The sequence below is a fragment of the Choloepus didactylus genome, chromosome 10 (assembly GCF_015220235.1).
Source record: "Choloepus didactylus isolate mChoDid1 chromosome 10, mChoDid1.pri, whole genome shotgun sequence".
Lineage (NCBI taxonomy): Eukaryota > Metazoa > Chordata > Mammalia > Pilosa > Megalonychidae > Choloepus > Choloepus didactylus.
Window position 1 is genome coordinate 43,045,341 of NC_051316.1, and position 19,596 is coordinate 43,064,936.

At 37.4% G+C, this 19,596-nt stretch overlaps 1 protein-coding gene across 1 annotated transcript; it reads right to left on the minus strand.

Annotated features, from left to right (window-relative positions):
* Nucleotides 1-5,221: 5,221 nt before the first annotated feature.
* Nucleotides 5,222-19,155, minus strand: LOC119545169 (cytochrome P450 1A1-like). The gene is given in 8 exon segments (XM_037850746.1): nt 5,222-5,612; nt 8,040-8,126; nt 9,844-9,964; nt 10,061-10,150; nt 13,909-14,032; nt 15,303-16,024; nt 16,027-16,134; nt 19,120-19,155. Coding segments are annotated over 7 exon segments (1,629 nt in total). The 5' UTR covers nt 16,121-16,134; nt 19,120-19,155.
* Nucleotides 19,156-19,596: the final 441 nt, after the last annotated feature.

A 19,596-nucleotide genomic window follows, 5' to 3' on the forward strand; every position in this document is an offset into this window, starting at 1 on the left:
ACATAACTTTAATGGTATACACATACACATACACTGTTCCTATACCCCTCACTTTTCTGTTGACCTTGTTAAAAATTAGATCTTTATACATTGTATGTCCAAAACAATACACTTATCATTACTTTTTTATGCATTACATTTTAGAATCTGTAAGAAGTAAAAAAGAAGTTACATAAAAAATTCAATATAATAATACTGGCGTTTGTAATTACTAATATGGTTACCTTTACCAGGGTTTTATTTCTTTTTGCTGCTTCAGTCCACTTTCTAGAAAGAGTCCTTTTCTTTCAGTCTGATGAACCCCTTTAGCAGTGCTTATAGGGATGGTCTAATGGTGACAAACTCCCTCAGCTTTTGTTTATCTGAGAATATCTTTTTTACTTTCTTCTCCTCTGCCCGAATCATTTCAATTGTCTTGTGTTAAAGTTTGCTGATTCCTTCTTCTGTCAGCTCAATCTGCTGTTGAAACCTTCTAGAGGATGTTTTAGTTCAGTTATTGTGGTCTTCAACTCCAGTATTTCTGACTGATTCTTTTTTTAAATTTCTCTTTATGGAGATTCTCATGTCATTCATTCATTGTTTTCCTGATAACACTTTGTTCTTTCTCTGGATTTTCCTTTATCTCCTTGAGCATATTGAGAGTCGTTTTTTAAAAGTTTTTATCTGGTATACGTAAAGACTTACCTTCTTTGTTTATGGTTTTTGGATTTTTATCTTGTTTCTTTCAGTAGGTCTTCATTTCCTGTTTCTTTAATTATCTCATAATCTCTCATTGTACACTGTATAGTTTAATATTTTTAAGTGTTGTCTCTGAGATTTAATACTTGAGCTGACTATTCCTTAAGTTTGTATCCATCTAGTGTTGTGACAGAAATTTCCTTGAGTGTGAGAATCCAACAAAAACAAACCAATGCCAAAAGCATCTTTCACAGTCTTTGCAAATTGGCTCTACATTGGCTGATACTCTCCTTCAGATTTCACCCCTCCTATCAAGATCAGCCTGAGGTGAATCTGAAGTGATGAGTCTTTTCTATCTTTTCTGAGCCTGATTCTTGTCCTGGGCTTGAACTTGCACATGTCCTTAGGAATTCCCCTGTTTTTACAGGAACTTGAATGCCCCCTTTACTCCCTATGAAATAGACGTTTTTCCCTCTTGGGTGTTCTATTGTGTGGCTTAAAGTAGGTAATCTTCTGCCCCAGCTTAGTTCAACCTAATTGTTTCTTATAATGCTTTAGCTCTCTGCAACCTGCTTCTGCCTGCAGGCAATTTCTGGAAGGGTGAACCAAAGGGGAATTTCCTGTTTCAGTCTTTCAGGCTGCCACTTGATAAACTGGCAGCAACAAACAGGCACCCCCATATTCACTTAACGGTTACTCTGCTCCCTCCAGAACAGAGCTAGGGTCCCACAATGGGAGTGCACATTGGCTCCACATTGCACCAAGTTGGAGAGGGGGAGAGGCCACCAAGTGTGCTACAAGTTTCTCCTACTGTTTTTAAAAGCAGCATTTTCTTGATTCAGCACTCACCCAGTTACTGCAACCCTTTAACTGTTTTCTGGAGTTCTGAGGAAGATGACTCTGCTGGCATTTGCTAGTTGTTCAATGATTTTGTGGGGGAACAGCATCTTGAAGCATTTTACACTGCCCTCTTTTCAACTCCCAAGATCATTCATTTTTGAGGAACTTCAGGTGATGAATACACTCAGTTTTCCCCAGATACATTTCATTAAGAGAGAATGAATTAGCTGACATTACTAAAGTCAAGTTCACTTAATATAATAGGCCAGAAATATTTCTGACAATCCTTTTCTTTAATAAGGGTATGTTCACCATCACAGTGGCTAAAATGAAAAATTTAGAAAATACCCAATGTCAAAGAGAATGTGGGGCAACCAAAACTCTTTTATATTGCTGGTAGGAGTGTAAATTGTTACAACTCTGCTGAAAAATTAATTAGAAGTTCTAAAGTTGAACATATGAATATTTATGAATCAGAAATCCCTTTCCTGGGTTTATATGGCCAACAGAAATATGTGTATATTCTCACCAAAACATGTGCACAGGTATGTTCATAGCAACACTATTCAAAATAGACTCAAACTAGAAATTACTCAAGCTACCTCTATCCACAGAATATATTCGTAAATTGTGTTATATTCACCCAGTGACTCTAAGGCAATGTGAATGAATGAACTCCAACTAAATTCAACAACATAGATAAACCAGGCAAACACAATGTGATGCAAAAGAGCCAGGCACAAAAGAGTACATGCTGTTTGATTCCATTTACATGCAACTGAAAAACCAACAAACTAAACTCTAAATCATGGTATTAGAGGCCAGGATAATGGTTAACCCTGGAGCACAGAAAACAGAGAGTGGAGACTGGAAGGGAAATGAGACAAGGAGACTTGGGATGCTAGAGGTGTTCAATCTGTAAAAATTTACCAAGCTGAACTCATGTTTGTATACTTTTCTGCATGAGTGTTTGTATTTCAATAAAAAGTTCTCCAACAAATGTGTTTGTACTATAGAGCAGGAAGCAGTGGGGAGGGAAGGTGAGCAAGTTAAGTTTCCCTTCAATGAAAGCTTATAAAAATAGTTTATAAAATCTCTTTAACTGAAAAGCAAACAGCAATTTTCCATTTATAAAATAATTTACTTCATAGCTATCTTGCCCAGCATCCTGAGAAAAAAAACATCTCTGGCTTATCTCAAAACCAAAGGCTTTTATTACTCTTGCTACAAAGAACAGTTTTCATACACTTGGCTCCATTTCCCAATTCTCTGCAATATGTAAAATAAGAATACTGTTAACCGAAGAGATATCTCATAAACCACTTCACTGCTCATAGCAATTTTAACGTTGAAAAGCCAATACTGTTCCCTGGAACACAAAGGTCTAACAAAGTGGAATTCCCAATAAATGCTCTGAATGGGAATGAGACATCTTGAGTACATGTTGAATTCCTTTGCATTCAAGACGCTGTGCAAAGCACTGCTAAAATGTAAGTGAAGGTCTGCCTTCCAATGGTGTTAAACTCTTTTCCCAAATGCTGGGTTTCAAAAATCGCCCTGTTATCACCTACCCTGAGATGGTCAAACCTCTTGGCAATATTAATCAGGTAGGGAAAGTCCAAATACAGGGACAACGGGGTGCCACGCACTGATGCCCAACGAAGAGCCAGGAGTGTGGAATGCTAGGAAAGAATATAAAAGAGGCCAAGTTGGCACAGAGTAATCAAATACTGAGGCTCCTTAGACAAAGGAAAGCCTAAGGACCTTCTTCCTTAACAGGGAAGAAATTAGAGTATTGCAATGAGGAGAAAGATCCTGGCTTTTCTAAATTTGGGGATGAGTTTTTTCCTCTGAGCAACACTTGCCCAACATCCTGAGAAAAAGAACATATCCTGAGCCCACTGTCTTCTGGCTTCATGCAGTTGATAACATTTCTAGATGGATCTTCATGTTGTTACCAAGAGCCCCAAGGAAGTGCAGGCCACCAGGAAGGCAGGGAGTTACAAGTATCCATGTATATCTTGTGTATAGCAGGATTTCTAATTCCTAAAGATCTGCCTTTTTACTTGATACATAATAACTTTAAGGACCTCAGTCATTTTGAATTACTCATGGATGCAGATGTCCATATTCTATAACCCTAATAAGTTGTGTATGATTTCCATATGATTATTTTAAGCATTTACATTAATAATATGTTATTTGTATATAATATTTTGATACACTGTGCTGCTTCTGCTTACAGTTCATTCAATAAATTATTACTTTAGGATAAGTAAATACATATAATTAAAAGCAATTAATCTTTACATAGTAAATGAAAAAGAAAATTTATTTTTATTTTGCTTCTTCACTTTCTCCTCCCTGTTTTATTCCCACCATGCCTCTAAAAATACAAAAGATGTACTTATGAATTATACAAAAGCCTAATGGTACTCTGTTTAATTATGCCTTAAGAGCACACTAAAAGTGCAAATTAGCATTTTACAATACAATGTGTTAAAATAAAAGTATAGAAACATCTTTGCTTACTGCTAAAAAAACAAAAACAGCAGGTTAGAAAAATACAATTATTTGAAGAAAACTTCAGATAAGTTGATACTGAGATTTCTAATTATCCCAATTATTGTTGAGAATACAGAATATTTGACAGTTTCATCTGGCACAAATATAAGAGCTTCATTTTGACACAGTGTCATCAGGATAATATAAATAACTTTAAAACTTTTACAGAAAAACACAAGTAATTCAGGTTGTTTATTCCCAAGAATAATGCTGAATTTGTTGATATTGGGGAAAAAAAGACTTAAGTGCTGACTTAATTTGCAATGTCCTCGAATTGTGCAACTTCTCCGTTTTCATTGCCACTTCCTCCTCAGGACTGTCCTTCTCTAAAGAGTCACACCTCCCCAAATGAGCTCTTACCTCTCAGCTCCCAAGCTCTTTATAACACAACTCCCCCTTAAAGCTTCCCTCTGAAATCCCGAGTCCTGCACTGGACAGTTCACTCATGTGCCTTGGTTCATTAGCAAATTCAAGTAAAGAAGCACTTACTTAGTACTGGGTACTATCTTTAAAAATATAAAGTATAACTTATATATATACATATATATAATTTTTTCTCTTAACACATGTATTTAATAGGTATCAAAAGAAATTTGTAATGTTGTAAAAACAGCCAATTTGTCCTGGAGTTAAGATTCTGAACACAGAGATCCTAAGCGCCAGTGTAAGAATGGCTTTTGGAGAAGCCCCCTCAACCCCTTTTCTCTACCTCTAAATCTAGCCCAGCTCATCTATTACTGCCGTGAAATGTTCTCCGATGTTCTAGGCTACCTGAGCTCCCTTCCCTGGCCCTCTTGAGCACCAATTTCCTAGACCACGTTAACATCAAAACCTTGCTATTATTGTGAGTTCTATATTTAAAACAAATACAAGCATATCTGCTCTAGTTGAAGCTGGCCTGCACAGGCTTGCCTTCTCCTTCAAGCCACCTGTCTTTTCTCCCTCCCTCCCACTCACTGTGGAGCCTGAGATACCACCAGGTGAGGCACAGACTTAAAACTCCTGAATTACATCATACTTCATCATTACCTTAAACATCCTCATGAGCTAGTACCTCTTTAAAACTAAAGCTATAACTTATGCTTTCCAAAATATCTCCATTAGGATGATTGATACAGTATTGAATTAATAGCACAGCTCAGTGGTGAGAACTTAAATTTCCTGTTAAACAAATTTGAGCCACATAATTTTTGTGAATTAAATAAACCCCTCTCCCCAGTCAGAGCATCTAGGCAGATGAACTGGCTGAGGAGCAGAGTTCTGCTTTGAGTTGGTACGGTATTGGCTTCATGACTAACCCGCAGATGGGAGTCAGGTCAAGCTGGGCTCCCGGGCATTTCTGCAGCTTGAGCTGTTGCAGAATGGTGGTGATGAAAAGGAATACTTCATTTCGTGCGACATCTTCTCCCAGACACTTCCGGATTCCCATTCCAAATATCAAACCTTTTTCGACAAGACTTTTATTCAGTTCTCCGTCTTCATTTAGAAATCTCTCAGGTCTAAATAAATTGGGATTATCCCAAATAGCTCTGTATAAAGTAGGCAAAAATAGCATTTTAAAAAGAAATCATTTTATAATTTTTGCCATTGTTGCCAAATCTCCCCATAACAATTTTGTGTTGTATTGTTTTTTTCAATTTTTGAGTACCATTTATAAATTATGTGTAGATATGTGTGTATTTATAATTATTATAGGGACACATTATATCTATACATATATATTTATGGATATATGTCATTCTTCCTTTTAATATATTGACAAGTTAAGTTACCATAAGGATTTGGTATAATTGATATTTAAATGTCACTTAATTAGTGAATAAAAGACCTGAAAATTTATTTTAACTTCTTCTTATTTTAAATTCAGAGTTCCACAAAATTCTTTTACTATTCTAAAGCTGTGGTATTGATTACTGAACATCCAATCTCCTTTGCTTCAAACAAAATGAATGAAAATTATAAGACTGTTTGAGTCACTCCTCTTGCTCTGCTATATATATGTTTAGGAAATAGCCATCAAACATTGTCACAGGGAGTTTCCAGAAAGCAGCTCTCATTGAGAGGATTGTCCACAGTTCCCAAACCACTTTGATTCTCCCCCCCTCTTCTTCCTCTGCCTTTGTTACAGGTACAGTGTTTGGGTTCTACCAATGCTAGCTTGTTTCCTAACATCCTAAGCCATACTTAAGGAAGCCACTTGACCTCATGAAGAACCGAGCCCCTTTATGGGTAGATGTCACTCTCCTTCTAGGAGAAAAAAGAAAAAGTTTCTCATTGTACCATAGGTCAAAGACCTAGAAGCCTACATGTCAACCCTAGTCCTCAGATGTATTCGGTTTTCTTCTCATGATCTTTAAAAAATAATTAGTTGTTGCTAACATTAAAAAGCAGAAGTCTTCACATGAAAAATTGCATTTCCAAGTTTTGTTGTGTAACTAGAAGAACTAATGACATTGGGCCAATGTCCTGCTTGTGAACAGTCTGCTGGGCTGAGTTAAATGGAGCAGGTGACCTCTCCCCACATCTTCAACACTTTCAATTCACTCATTTTTTATAGTTTCCATGACCTAGAAGGTGCTTGCTTTTGTGACCTCTGTTTTTGATTAAACATGAATTATTTTTCCATGATACCAAGTTTTGAACCACCATGCTCATTTATCTTAAGTAAGTGACTCCATACAAACAGTATTTCTTCAGTAGCACCTGTGTTAATTGTTTGAACCTTACTCAATATTTAATATAATCACAAATTCTTACAAAGTAGAATACTTAGGATAGCACTAGCTTAAAATAAAGCCCATTCAATTCACACTGATTGTGTTTCTTCTTATAGTGGATTTAAAAATGCTTAGTTTTATTTAATATTATCATTGTGAGTAGAGAATGGTGATGTTAAATCTCCCTGATGGTACATCTTACAGAAGGACAACCCAAGTTGTGTATTCTACCAATTTGCTGGTTACAGGGACTGTGAAGGTACAATTCCCTTGTGAAAGCTGTTTGGTACACAGGATAATCACCTCCCTTCCTAACATCCTGGAGCTTGAACTATCAGTCAGATAAGTACTTGGCTGAAGATGAAAAAACTTTACCATGTGCTGAACATACAGTCTACGTGCATAAGAATGTAGTCTCTGCCAGTTTACTGGAGATATCAAGTCCTAACTACATGGAGCACCTGATTTCCACTAAAGATAATTTACACTCCTGGATTTGAATTCTGCCTCTGACACTGGCTGCCCATGTGATCTTAGGCAATTTGGTTAAGCTGGCTGAAAGTTTCTTCATCTGTAAAATGGGGATGGGGTAGCACTACCGCATACTGTTTTGTTGTTGTTGAGGCTCAGAAGAAATGCTTCAATTATTTTTGTACTATGTCCAGCCCACGGTAGGGGGCTCTGTGATACTAGCTGTAGTCATCTTATTCCCCAACCACCATCACCTCTGTCATCATCCTCACTTTCACTGCCCGAGACAACTTCACATCAATCCTCCTTTTTACATCCATTAAGGGTGAGCTTCTGGCTGCATTTTTCTCAACAAATATTCGTGGGGTGCCTACTCTGTCAGACATTGATCTAGGTGTTGGGGTAGAGGAATAAAGCAAACAAACTAAAAGGAAAACATCCCACCTTGATGGCTTAAATTCCAGTGGGGGTTGAAGCTGCATTTCAGATATCAGATCATACCCAGGCAGAGGGGGAGCCCGTGATGTCCTTGTCCCACACTTCTCCCAATAAACACATTTGTCCAGTTGGATTTGCCCTAAATGAAATTATATTAAGAGATCACCATTCCCATTATAGGTGAAGAGAGACAACTGAACTTTTTTGGAACTTCTTTCAAGAGAAGCAGAAGGAATGAAGTTGGGTTATGAAAATGTAATTGTTCCCAGATTGATTATAAATAAACAGTTGAGAAAACGTGATCCCAGGAAATTAAGTTTAGAGACTTACTCATCATGGTTTACTTGATACATGTTAATAAAGGTGCAAGTTTTCCTGGGAATGAAATAGCCATTCAGAGTAGTGTCTGTTGTAGTACTGGAAAAGCAAAATACAGCATTACAGAATAGTCTATAAATTCAAATAATACTCCCCCCCACACACAATTCACAGACTACTTTTATTAATATTTTTTCACTCTAACAATTATGAAATTTTTCTAAATTTTCATTCTTTCCTGAATTGAAACACATCTTCCAACTATTGTCTAATAATTTATTTCTCTTGTATTTATTAAACATATTGAGCAATTGTTATATGCAAGACATTGCTATGCGCTGAAAGTCTCCATAGAAAATTATCTCAATATTTCCATGGCAGAACTGGCCATAAGTAGATGGATAAAATTGCATCATGGAGATAAGGCATTACTAAGCACTTCCTGTGGACACAATGTACTTGTAGCTTTTCTTAATAGATTAGAAAATTAAAAAATAGCATCTTTCAGTACTTTATAGATGGAACAATGAAACTGGAACTCTAGCTACTGCTCACAGTGAGATACTGAGTGAATCTTGTATCTGCTCTGTGATTTTGTTTTCTAGCTGTGAAACGAAGGAGTTGATTGTGTTGGGTGATATCTACATTTCCCATAAAACTAATATCCTATTTCTCCAGTCTTCTATCTGTACCTGGAGATAGAAGTCTTCCCCTTACACCTCTATAATTAAGCATGGGTTGGATTAAATCATGTTATTGTTTCCACATGGTACTCCCTACCTCCCCAGGTTGTCTTTTCACTTACTTCTTCCCTGAGGAGAAGAAATGTCATTTTGTTTTCAGGAGTTTGAGAGAAGGCCCTGGGCACATTTGACTTAGCCACTTTGGGCTGTCTCTTAGATCAGGGACCCTCATGAAAGTTGTTGGGACTAAAAATTGCTCCTTTTTAAAAAAATTTAAGTTAAAGACAACCAGGGAGAAGATTTGATGCAGCAGGTAGAAGGAAGGTAATCATTATGAATAAATAGGCATTGTGTGTGAATAAGAACAAACTGAAGGGGGAAAACACAAGGGCCTGTGTCGCTCACTATTTGGCCTTGGTTCTGATGCCCCAGATTGCTGTAGCCAACTACTCAGCGATTACGTCAGCTTTCTGGAGACAGAGACATTCCCGCTTCTTTATATTTAAAGGTGGGAAGCAAAAAGCACTGAGAACTCCATTCTCTATTTTAATTGTTTGAGATAGACACTGTATATTACAGGGACTTTGGTTCTCCACACACATATTTAATAAAATCTGTCTGTTTAATCTGTGCTGGCATAGATTTGTGTGCTGGAGATTCTGACATAAGGTTCAGGAAACTTGAAAATATCTATAATGTGTGCTATGTTTAAGCTATTTGAGGGAATCTTGGCTTCATTAGTCTACTGCCTAGCACAGTTCTAGGCTTTGAAGATGAAGCCACATCAATAGGAGGCTAATCCTGCCCATAGAATAAGGTTAGGTGTGTTCGTGTTACATCCCATAGCCAGATCTATATCATGTTGGAATATCCATTGTTGGAATTTCTATGTCCCTCTCTTCCCATAATTAGTACATACAAGATGAAAGTTAATGGCATCATAGTTTTGTTATAAAAAAAGTCACAAAATATGCTTTATTCTATTAAAAAATTCATGACAAGATTTCACAATAAGATTTAAAATAGTATTAAATAATATAACAGATTTTAAAGCACTAGTATTTGATATCTAAGAATCCTTATTCCCTAATCACACCATAGGGTACTGTTTCAAAGGAGAATCATATTCTTACCAATGTGGAATAGTAAAAGGAATAATGGAGGCGTGTCTGAATATTTCATTTATGAAAGCTTCTGTATAGGGTAAAGTTTTCCTGTTTTCAAATCTGAGTGATTTCAGTCCAATGTTTCCACCTGAAAGAAAAGTAATTTCAGAATGTAATAAGAACAACAAAAATTATAAGAAAAATTTTATAGTTGAATTATAATTTTCATCTGAAAGCATGTTACCAATTTCATCTTGAATTTTGGCTTGAATTCCTGGATAATGTATCAAATAAAGAAAGCTCCAATACAGGCAAGTTGCTACTGTTTCATACCCTGAAAAAGAAACAAGAGATAGAAAAAATGTATTATATAATTGATATCCTCAGTTTTCTTCATATTCAAGGACGAAGAATCAGGTGAAAGAAGTCTAAATAGAACCATAAATTAATAAAAGCACCATAGAATAATTACATTAAGGTTGATTTCAAAATATAGGTATAATTTAATAGACAAGTGAAAACACTGGAAACATCTGCACTACATATTAAACACTATTGGTATAATAAAAATGCTGACTAAAGCATATGTAATAATAATAATTATAAGTAGGTATTGAGTGCTTACTCTCTTCTAGGCTTGATATATTTTTCTCTAAATCATAACACAGACATGCAAGGTGTATTTAATAATGCTCATTTTACTGAAGAGAAAACTGTCTCAGGGACATTATGGCTCTTACTCAAGGAAACTCAACTTGAGGGTGAGCCAGGACTTGAACTTGGAATTATCTGACTCCAAAGGCCTGAGGAACTGGGGGAAAACAGGGAAATGTTGGACTTCCCCACCTAAGGAATTCCTGATATTTTCCAAGCATTGGAGACTACCACTTTAGTAGCTGAGCCCTTGATCTTGGGGATTGCCCTTATGAAGCTTGTTACTGCAAAGGAGAGGCTAAGCCTACTCATAAATGTGCCTGATTGTCTCCCCCAGAGAGCCTCTTTGTTGCTCAGATGTGGCTGTCCTCTCTCTCTAAGCCAACTCTGCAGGTAAACTCACTGCCCCCGCCCCCCACCCCATCAAATAAGATATGACTCCCAGGAGTGTAAGTTTCCCTGGCAAGGTGGGACATGACTCCAAAGGATGATCCTGGCCCTGGCATCATGGGATTGACAATGCCTTCTTGACCACAAAGGGGAAGAGAAAGGAAACAAAATAGTTTCAGTGGCTGAGAGATTGCAAATGGAGTCGAGAGGTCATTCTGGAGGGCATTCTTATGTGCTATATAGATATCCCTTTTTAGGTTTTAGTGTATTGGAATAGCTAGAAGGAAATACCTGAAACTGTCAAACTGCAACCCAGTAGCCTTGATTCTTGAAGACAACTGCATAACTGCATAGCTTACATAGTGTGAATGTGTGATTGTGAAGACCTTGTGGCTCACACTCCCTTTATCTAGTATATGGACAGATGAGTAGAAAAATGGGGACAAAAACTAAAAGAAAAATAGAGTGCGATGGGGGAAATGGAATGCTTTAGGTGTTCTTTTTTACTTTTATTTTTTTTTTTTTGAGTATGAAAAATGTTCAAAAATTGATTCTGTTGATGAATGCACAACTATATGATAGTACTGTGAATATTGTATGCTGTGGATGATAATAGGGTGTATGAATATATCTCAGTAAAAATGTATTAAAAACATATGCAGCCCTCAACATCTATTTTCAAAACCTAAAAAAAAATATTTGGTTTTACTTGGAAAAAAAAAAAGACTACATTGTGATGATTAATTTTATGTGTCAACTTGGTTAGGTTATGGAGTCCAGTTGTTTCATCAAGCACTGGCCTACTTGTTACTGTGAGGGTATTTTGTAAATGAGATTTACATCTATAATTAGTTGATTGGATCTACAATCAGTGGATTGCATCTACAATCAACAAAGGAGATTGCCCTCAGCAATGTGGCTTATCTCTTCATCCAGTCAGTTGGCACCTTAAAAACCCAGAACTATAGATTTCAGAAATCAGAAGATTTTCTGCCTCAACTTCAGCACTGGTTCTTGCTGGAACTTCCAGCCAGCCAGTCAGCTTCCCCTGGGGAATTCAGACTATGGACTTTATCGCCTTTGTCAGGGTTTCCAGCTTATGTCCTGTGCCATGGAATCTGGACTGACAACCCCCACAGCCATGTGAGCCAATCCTCATAATAAATCTCTCTTTCTCTCTCTCTCTCTCTCCAAGTACCACATTAATAAACTCTTCCTGCTTGTTCAACATGATAGCAAATGTGCCTACACTTTTCAGTGTTCATTGTATTCTCTACACACTGGACTGTTTTCATTGTAAATTCATCTCTGTGATGACCTAATGCCAAAATTTAAGGCATTTTTAAAATAATAGTTTCCAATAAATTTTATAAAATCTAGTACCAAAAATAAGCTCTCAAATCAATATATTTTATTGCCAGGTTTTCATGATGATAATGAAGACAACACTGCCAATAATGAAGATATTTGCCAAATATTGACCACTTAATCACACTGTGTCATTTAATACTCAAAACCCTCTGAGATAGAACTTTTAATTATTCTCACTTTAGAGATGAGAAACTTTGCAGCATACAGAGGGTAAAATGATTTGAATGGGGTCACTTGGGGACAAAGCTAATATCTGAACTCCATGACATTGTGGAGTTCACAAAATCTGTGAACTCCACAATCTGTGGCTCCATGACTTTGGATCTTAACCATTTAATTTTTCTCTAAACAATTTGAATCACAACATGCACAAGAAATAAACTCAGATATAGCTGCATATCATTTTAAACTCCTTCCTAAAAGTCTCTTCTAAAACCTGTGTTTTCACATCTTTTGAGGAGGGTAATCTCTCATAGTGAGCCAGTAGCTCCTATAATTCCCAATTCACAACTTTTCTAACATGACTTAACACTGCAAGAAATTTGTCTAAAAGTAAGTTGTCCAAAAGAAGTTGCTGACCATGGTCACTATAGTAGAGTTCAGTATGGTGTGAAAAATTGGACTTCTATGCAGAGTACTTGAAAGTTAAGTAGAGTGTTACCATATGAACTGGCAACCTCACTTCTAGGTATATATCCAAAAGAATTGAAAGCAGGGACTCAAACAGATATTTGCACACCAATGTTCATAGAGGCATTATTCACAATTGCCAAAAAATGGAAGCAACCCAAGTGTCCATCAGCCAATGAATGGATAAACAAAATGTGGTATATACATAGGATGGAATATTATTCAGCATTAAAAAGGAATGACGTTCTGGTACATGCAAAAATATGGATGAACCTTGAAGTCATCATGTTGAATGAAATAAGCGAGACACAAACTGACATATATTGTATGGTTTCACTAATATGAAATAATTATATTAAACAAATTTAGGTTACCAGGTCTAGGTGGGGTTAGGGAATGAGGAGTTAATGATTAAATTGTACAGAATTTCAATCTGGGCTGATGAAAAAGTTAGGGTAATGAATGGTGGTAATGGAGGCGCAATATTGTGAATGTAATTAACTACTGAATTATATATTTCAATGTGATTAAAAGAGGAAAGTTTAGGTTGTAAACTTATGTTAATAGCATAAAAATAAAAAAAGCAAAGGACTATACAATACAGTGAACCCTATTGTAAACTATGGACTATAGTCAATAGCACAGTTATAAAAACATTCTTTCTTGAATTGTAACAAATGTAGCATACCAATGCAAGGTGTTAATAATAGGGAGGTGTATGGGAACTCTACATTTTACGGTGATTTTTCTGTATACCTACAACTTCCCTATTAAAAAAAAAAATTAGAGATTGGGGGTTTGAGAAAATCCCAATACCCAAGATACTGAGAACTATAATTAACTCAAGTCTCTGCACTTGAGATCAAAATAAAGGTTTCTGAATGACATGGGAAGAAGGTAGAATTCCAAACTGTTTACAGAATGAGCTCAACCACACAAAGTGGCCAACAGAGAAAGAGGGAAACACTCTAAACTGCAAGCAGTAGATAATGAAAATTCGCAATTGATTTTTGTTTGCCTTATATATTGACACATAGTGTCACGTACCAGCTCCAAAGATGTCGCTCATGGTGCTTATGATTTCATTGTCATTTAAGGTGGCAGTTTTGGCAGCAGCATATTTGTTGTGGCATGTATTAATCAGAGCATCAGTAATGTCTCGAATATGGTCCTGAGGAGACAAACCTTAGTGTGATTATCTATCCCAACCTACATCTCAGCTCACATATGGAACCCATGCAGGAGGAGACATATCCCCTTGTAACTTGAACTGAGCTTAAAATATAAATATATAATTTTGAACCCTGCAACAATTTGCTTGTCAAAGATATTGCATAATCTTTAAAGAATATAGAATAGAAAACCAAGTTACCAAACACAATTATTTCCTTAAAAATGTCTTTCAATCAACATAAATGAGTATCTCGTCTATACCTTACTTAGGAAAGGTCAAAATTAGAGGTTAACTTATGATAGAGAAATTGCTAGGCAATGAATATAATCAGAGGTTTCCAAGCCTGGGGTAGGAATTTTACTTTAATCACCACAGGGAAAGAGATAACTTCATAGATTAGGGAATGGGAAGAAAAGGTGATGAACTCTTGCAAATTCTTATATTGTACCTGATCTAGAGTTTATGGCCGGTACCTTGAAACAGTTTGTCTTCTGCTTCTTTTTCTTTGGAGGGCACATAAGTTCTTATATCTCTTCATTTGCTTTGATTATCCAATTCAGTCATCTACCTTTTCCTGTTTTATTTTATTTTATTTTATTTGTTTCCTCATGCCCTCAGCTCAGCAGATTGGGCCCAAAGAACTACTAGGATCCTTTCTGGCACATGCATGACTCGAGAGGGAAATACACTGCTCTAGGAACCATCAAGTTGGGCAAAAGAACCTTTCTATGGCCTTACAAGAAAAGTCTACTTCTGCCCCTGGAGAACCTGCCTACATATTTTATGATCTCAGCATTCATTTCCATATTGTAAAGGAACTCAATAGGAGATGTGCATAAATTGTAAGCTTCCTGTATAAAATTTTCAAAGATTATTCCAAATATCTTCTAAATATGTATATTGATGTTTTCAAGTCCAAGACCTCAGTGTCAAATGTCTTACTTAGTGTTATAAAATGGAAAGACAAAATAATTGGTTAATTTCCTCATGGAACTCACTTACATGTTGGTTATTTATCATTCAACTACAGTATGGTCCCTTGGAAATGGGGAAATTTCTGAGGTCTCAGGGAATTCAGAACAATCCCAAAGGTCCCTACTTGAGAACTGAGTATTATCATGGTATAGTTACACTGACTGGAATTCAAGTTTACCAGTAGTTTGGGTAAGTTTCATTGTGGCAAAACTATAGTGAAAAGAACAAAGAAAGAATGCAATCTTCTGGGTACTCAATGTTTCTCACCATTACCAAACCCTAAAATCCTTACCTTATCATATGTAATAAGATGATCTTGTACATGTATTGCAATAAACCGATTTAGGACCTGATAATGCTTCTGGGGAGCATTTATAATGCTCAGTGGAAGGTAGTGGAGCCATGGTATGAAATCAGCAGGGTTAGCTGCACTGGAGGCCTTCAGTAATTCATCATTTGTCTTAATTACCCCAAGAAACTCCTTGTCACTATGGCCGTATCTCTTGCCAAAGCAAAGGGCACAGACAACGTTGGCCACTGCACAGGTGATCGCATTTCTGAGGTCAAAGCTGCCATTCTTGGCAGTCAATTCTATGATGACATTCATCAGCTCAGAAACTTCCTCAATGACATGTTCCTCAAGTAGGCAAGAGCAAGTGGAGGATTTTGCTTCTGCTTTGGTAAATGTTCTTAAAGCATTAGAGGCAATTTTCTTATGAAGCTTCCAACTTTCTCCATAATTTACTGAAAATGAAAGACTCTTTCCTTCTGCCAGGAAAGAAAATGTGTGCATGTTAGGTCTGTTTGCAAAATGTTCTCCTTCTTTGAGCAGGACCTGCTTCACCATTTCCATCCCATTCACCACCAGGACAGGCACCATTCCAAGTTTGATAAGGAAAACATCTCCGTATTTCTTCCTCATCTCCATGAATGTAAGGTAAGGATGGTCTCCAAGTTGGAGAAGATTTCCTATGATGGGGAAGGACCATGGGCCAGGAGAAGACACTTGTTTTTACTCTTGCTCCCTAATGTTCTTACAAAAACAAAAACCACCACCAAAATTATGAGAGTTGTCACCTCCCCAGGAGAGACTGGCATGTCGAATATCATTTTCAGTATAAAGCCTGTGAAACAGAAAAAAAATAATACAAACCTTGGTTTTGTTGTCCTAAGCATAAACTAAATGGTCTTCCTTCCTTTAAACATTTAGAACAAAAGTCATGACTCTTTGTAGTTAGTTGAAAAACAATGTTAACTGATGCTTGGGGTGAGCAAAATCAAATTCTTGTTAAACACATCAAATCTGTATCCCACTTCTATTCTTTCCACAATTCTAACCACCGGTCCCAAATAGTGCCATGTAAGTCACTTACCATAAACAAAATAGGAGAGAGCCTTTGTGTAAAAAGCAGTAGGGTGGTTTCAAAAGGGATTGAGGCTATACAGGCTGATTTCACACTCATTGGAAGGGGAATCTTTGTCCCGTCACTTCACCTCAGTGCACACCAGTTTTCTCATCTACTGCACAGAACTGGTCACTCATTCCTTCTACGTATTATTTACTGTCACCACAGCCCTCAATGTCAGAAACTAAAAATACAAAACAAGTTTTCACAGACTAATGAGGAAACTAGATAAACAGAAATAATATCACAAATTCACTTAGCAGAATTCTAATTGGTTGTCTACCGAGCCCCTGAGTCCTTAAACATCCCAACCTGCTTATAAGGGTGACTTTATGAAGCTGTCTTTCTGCTCTGTGATCTGCCCTGGCCTCAGTGCCAGGATCTACCTCTGGCACAAGACAAATCTTCCTTGGGCATATGGATTTGGGACTGTGAAGGATCATCCTCTCTTTGGGGGCTGGATCTCTACAATGTAAGTTCTGAAGATATAATTTGGGGACCTTTCACTCACCAGGTGGACCTGAGAAACTATGAAAGCAGGTCTTAAAAACAAATGAAGCAAAAAGGAACAGAAACTACGGAGAGAGGCCTTATGCCCTTGTAGTCGCTGTTGCTAGTGTCTTCTTGAGACCTAGGTGCATTCTTGTCCATGGGTTGAATTCTTTCCAGCTTACACTAGCTAGAATTGGTTTCTGTTACTTGCAACCAAGAGGGTCCTAACCAAAAGAGACTTCATAGACATGCAGAATATTTTTGTTAGCTGTTGCATTTTATAGTGAACTATAGAGGGTATATTTAACTATCTCTCCCTCAAAAGAAAATACAACTAAACTGTTCACACTTTTCAAATTAGTTATACTGAGGAACTAATATTTGTGGGCAGTATACTCACTAGCCAGTGTAAATGTCTAGTTCTTTTTTATTTTTGAGAAGACAAAGACTTGATTTCTTCCAAACTTAAAAAAAAAAAAAAATCATGTTAAACTGAAAAGCATTCTGGCAATCAGCAATGAATTTGTCTTCCAGATCAGAAGAGAGTGGTAGAGTTGTAAAAACCATTACACTTATGTCCTATAAAATGTACCAAGGGTCAAAGGACTGTGTATCTTAAAGCTCTTATGCAGCAGAAATGGCTGTCACTCTCGGTAAGTAAGGCCTTGCCACCTGTGTTATCTATTTTTTACCTTTCCAAATTCACAGATAAAATGTGGCTGACCAATTTGATTGTCACTGTGTCCAAATGAGTAAACTTTGGAGTTAAAATAGAGAGAGCAACTTCTCTTTATGGAAACACACACACACGCACAGACACACAAACACAACACTGCATATGCATTTAAACTTAAAAAAATAAAAAAAACTGAGTCCCTGATCAAAGCAACAACTACAATTCTGCCCAAAAAAGAAACAGAGTGAGGACTTCATTGTGTTCCCTTCTTTGCAGCATGCAATTAATAACAAAATTTCACACACTAATGAGGAAACAAGGTAAACAAAAATAATATCAAAAATAATAATATTAATGATATTATTAATGCAGCATCCCATTAATAACAGTGACCACTACTACTTATTGCACTTTTACCACATGCCAGATACAATGCCAAGCACTAAAAGCACTAAATCTGCACCATCTTTTAAAACTCATACCTCTGTGAAGTAATGTATCTCCCCATTAGGGGGAGGCTCAGAGAGACAGTTATTTTTTCCCATTTATTCCCCACTTTTTTTGAGCTTAGTAGTGAATTGCCAATTATTTACCTCTATTACTTGCTGTTTTAGAAAATTAAATTCCTCTCGGGCATATACCAAAACTGCTGAGAATAATTAGCAGCGTTTCCAAAGCAGAGAACAAAGTAGGTAAGAAGTGGGTGTGGGTTTGTAAGAACACTGGACTCTCAGGAGAGATGACTGGGTTTCTCTCCTCATTCTTCCCCTATTTAGCTATGGGACTGGACTTTAAGTTACAATCTCTCTTGGCCGCTGTTTCCCCATCTGTCAGATGATAACATCAGACTAGAAGATGTCTAAAGCTCTATAGGCGCTAGTCTTTTGCAATCAGAGCTGGAAGAGAAAACAGGGTGAAAGCCTGAGTCTGATGTGCATTGACCAAAATATTATTTTCAAGAGTCCAGAAGAGTCAATTGTTCATCAACAAGCTAAGTAACTCTCTAATCAGCCTGGATTCTTTTTGAGCCTGAGATCTTCTAGTTCCTTATAGTAAATTCTCTTTGGCAGTTTACCAGGTGTAGATGCATTGCCAACTTTTCCAACAACTTTCTTGGAAAGAGAGTACATTCTGTTCCTATTGTTTCAAGGTTGAACTAGGGCTGAGAGTAGGGTTCCCATAGGGTGGGCTGCTACATGTCAAGGATTCAAAGTGAACCCTAACCTCTTTAGAGAAGGAGGAAGTTGAGAAGAGCTTAAGTAAGTGGAAAGTGTTTGCACCAATTCTGAGCATAAGTCTGCCTCCCCACTTCCTCCACCCTCCCTAGCTGTTAAACAATAGCAACGCGCAGAACCCATACAAACCAACTAGATCAAAATCTCTAGGGGTGGATGCATTTTTAAAAGCTCCTTGATGTGTGTAAGGGACATTCTGGATTGAGGACCATTTTAGGGGAAAACAGCCTGCCAGGGTGATCATCGAACATCTTTAACAAACCCAGTTTGTCAAATTACAGTGAAGCTTGGAAGGCTCACCTGTGCCTGGAAATCTTGCTGGTCAGTCAGCAGAATCTGACAGAGGGATCTGAAGAGAGAAGCTTGTGGTAAACTCAGTGTATCCCAAGGAATAGGCAGGATCTTGGCCAGAGCAGCAGGGAGACTTTCCAGCTGGGAAAGGCCGGAAGGGATGTTCTTGCTCTTTGCATCCACCCAGGAAGAGAGGCTGAGGGGTGGACTCTGGGCCCAGGGTTGGATGGGAGGAGCTTGGAGCCAGATCAGAGCCTTTGGGAGGGAGAGGGAGGGATGGAGAAGCTTCTGTGGCCAACTTCTCAGCTGGGAAATTCCTGCTTGAGTGGAGGGAGAGAGACCTCATCTGGAGCAGGGGCTCCACAAGAGAGAGTAGGATCAATCAAAGTTGATCCAGGAAAACCAGGCAGGAGAGGGAGGAATGGAAAAACTAATCATTTTAAGATTGCTGGTGACAGAGAGTGGAATTGAAAGATGTGTAGCAAG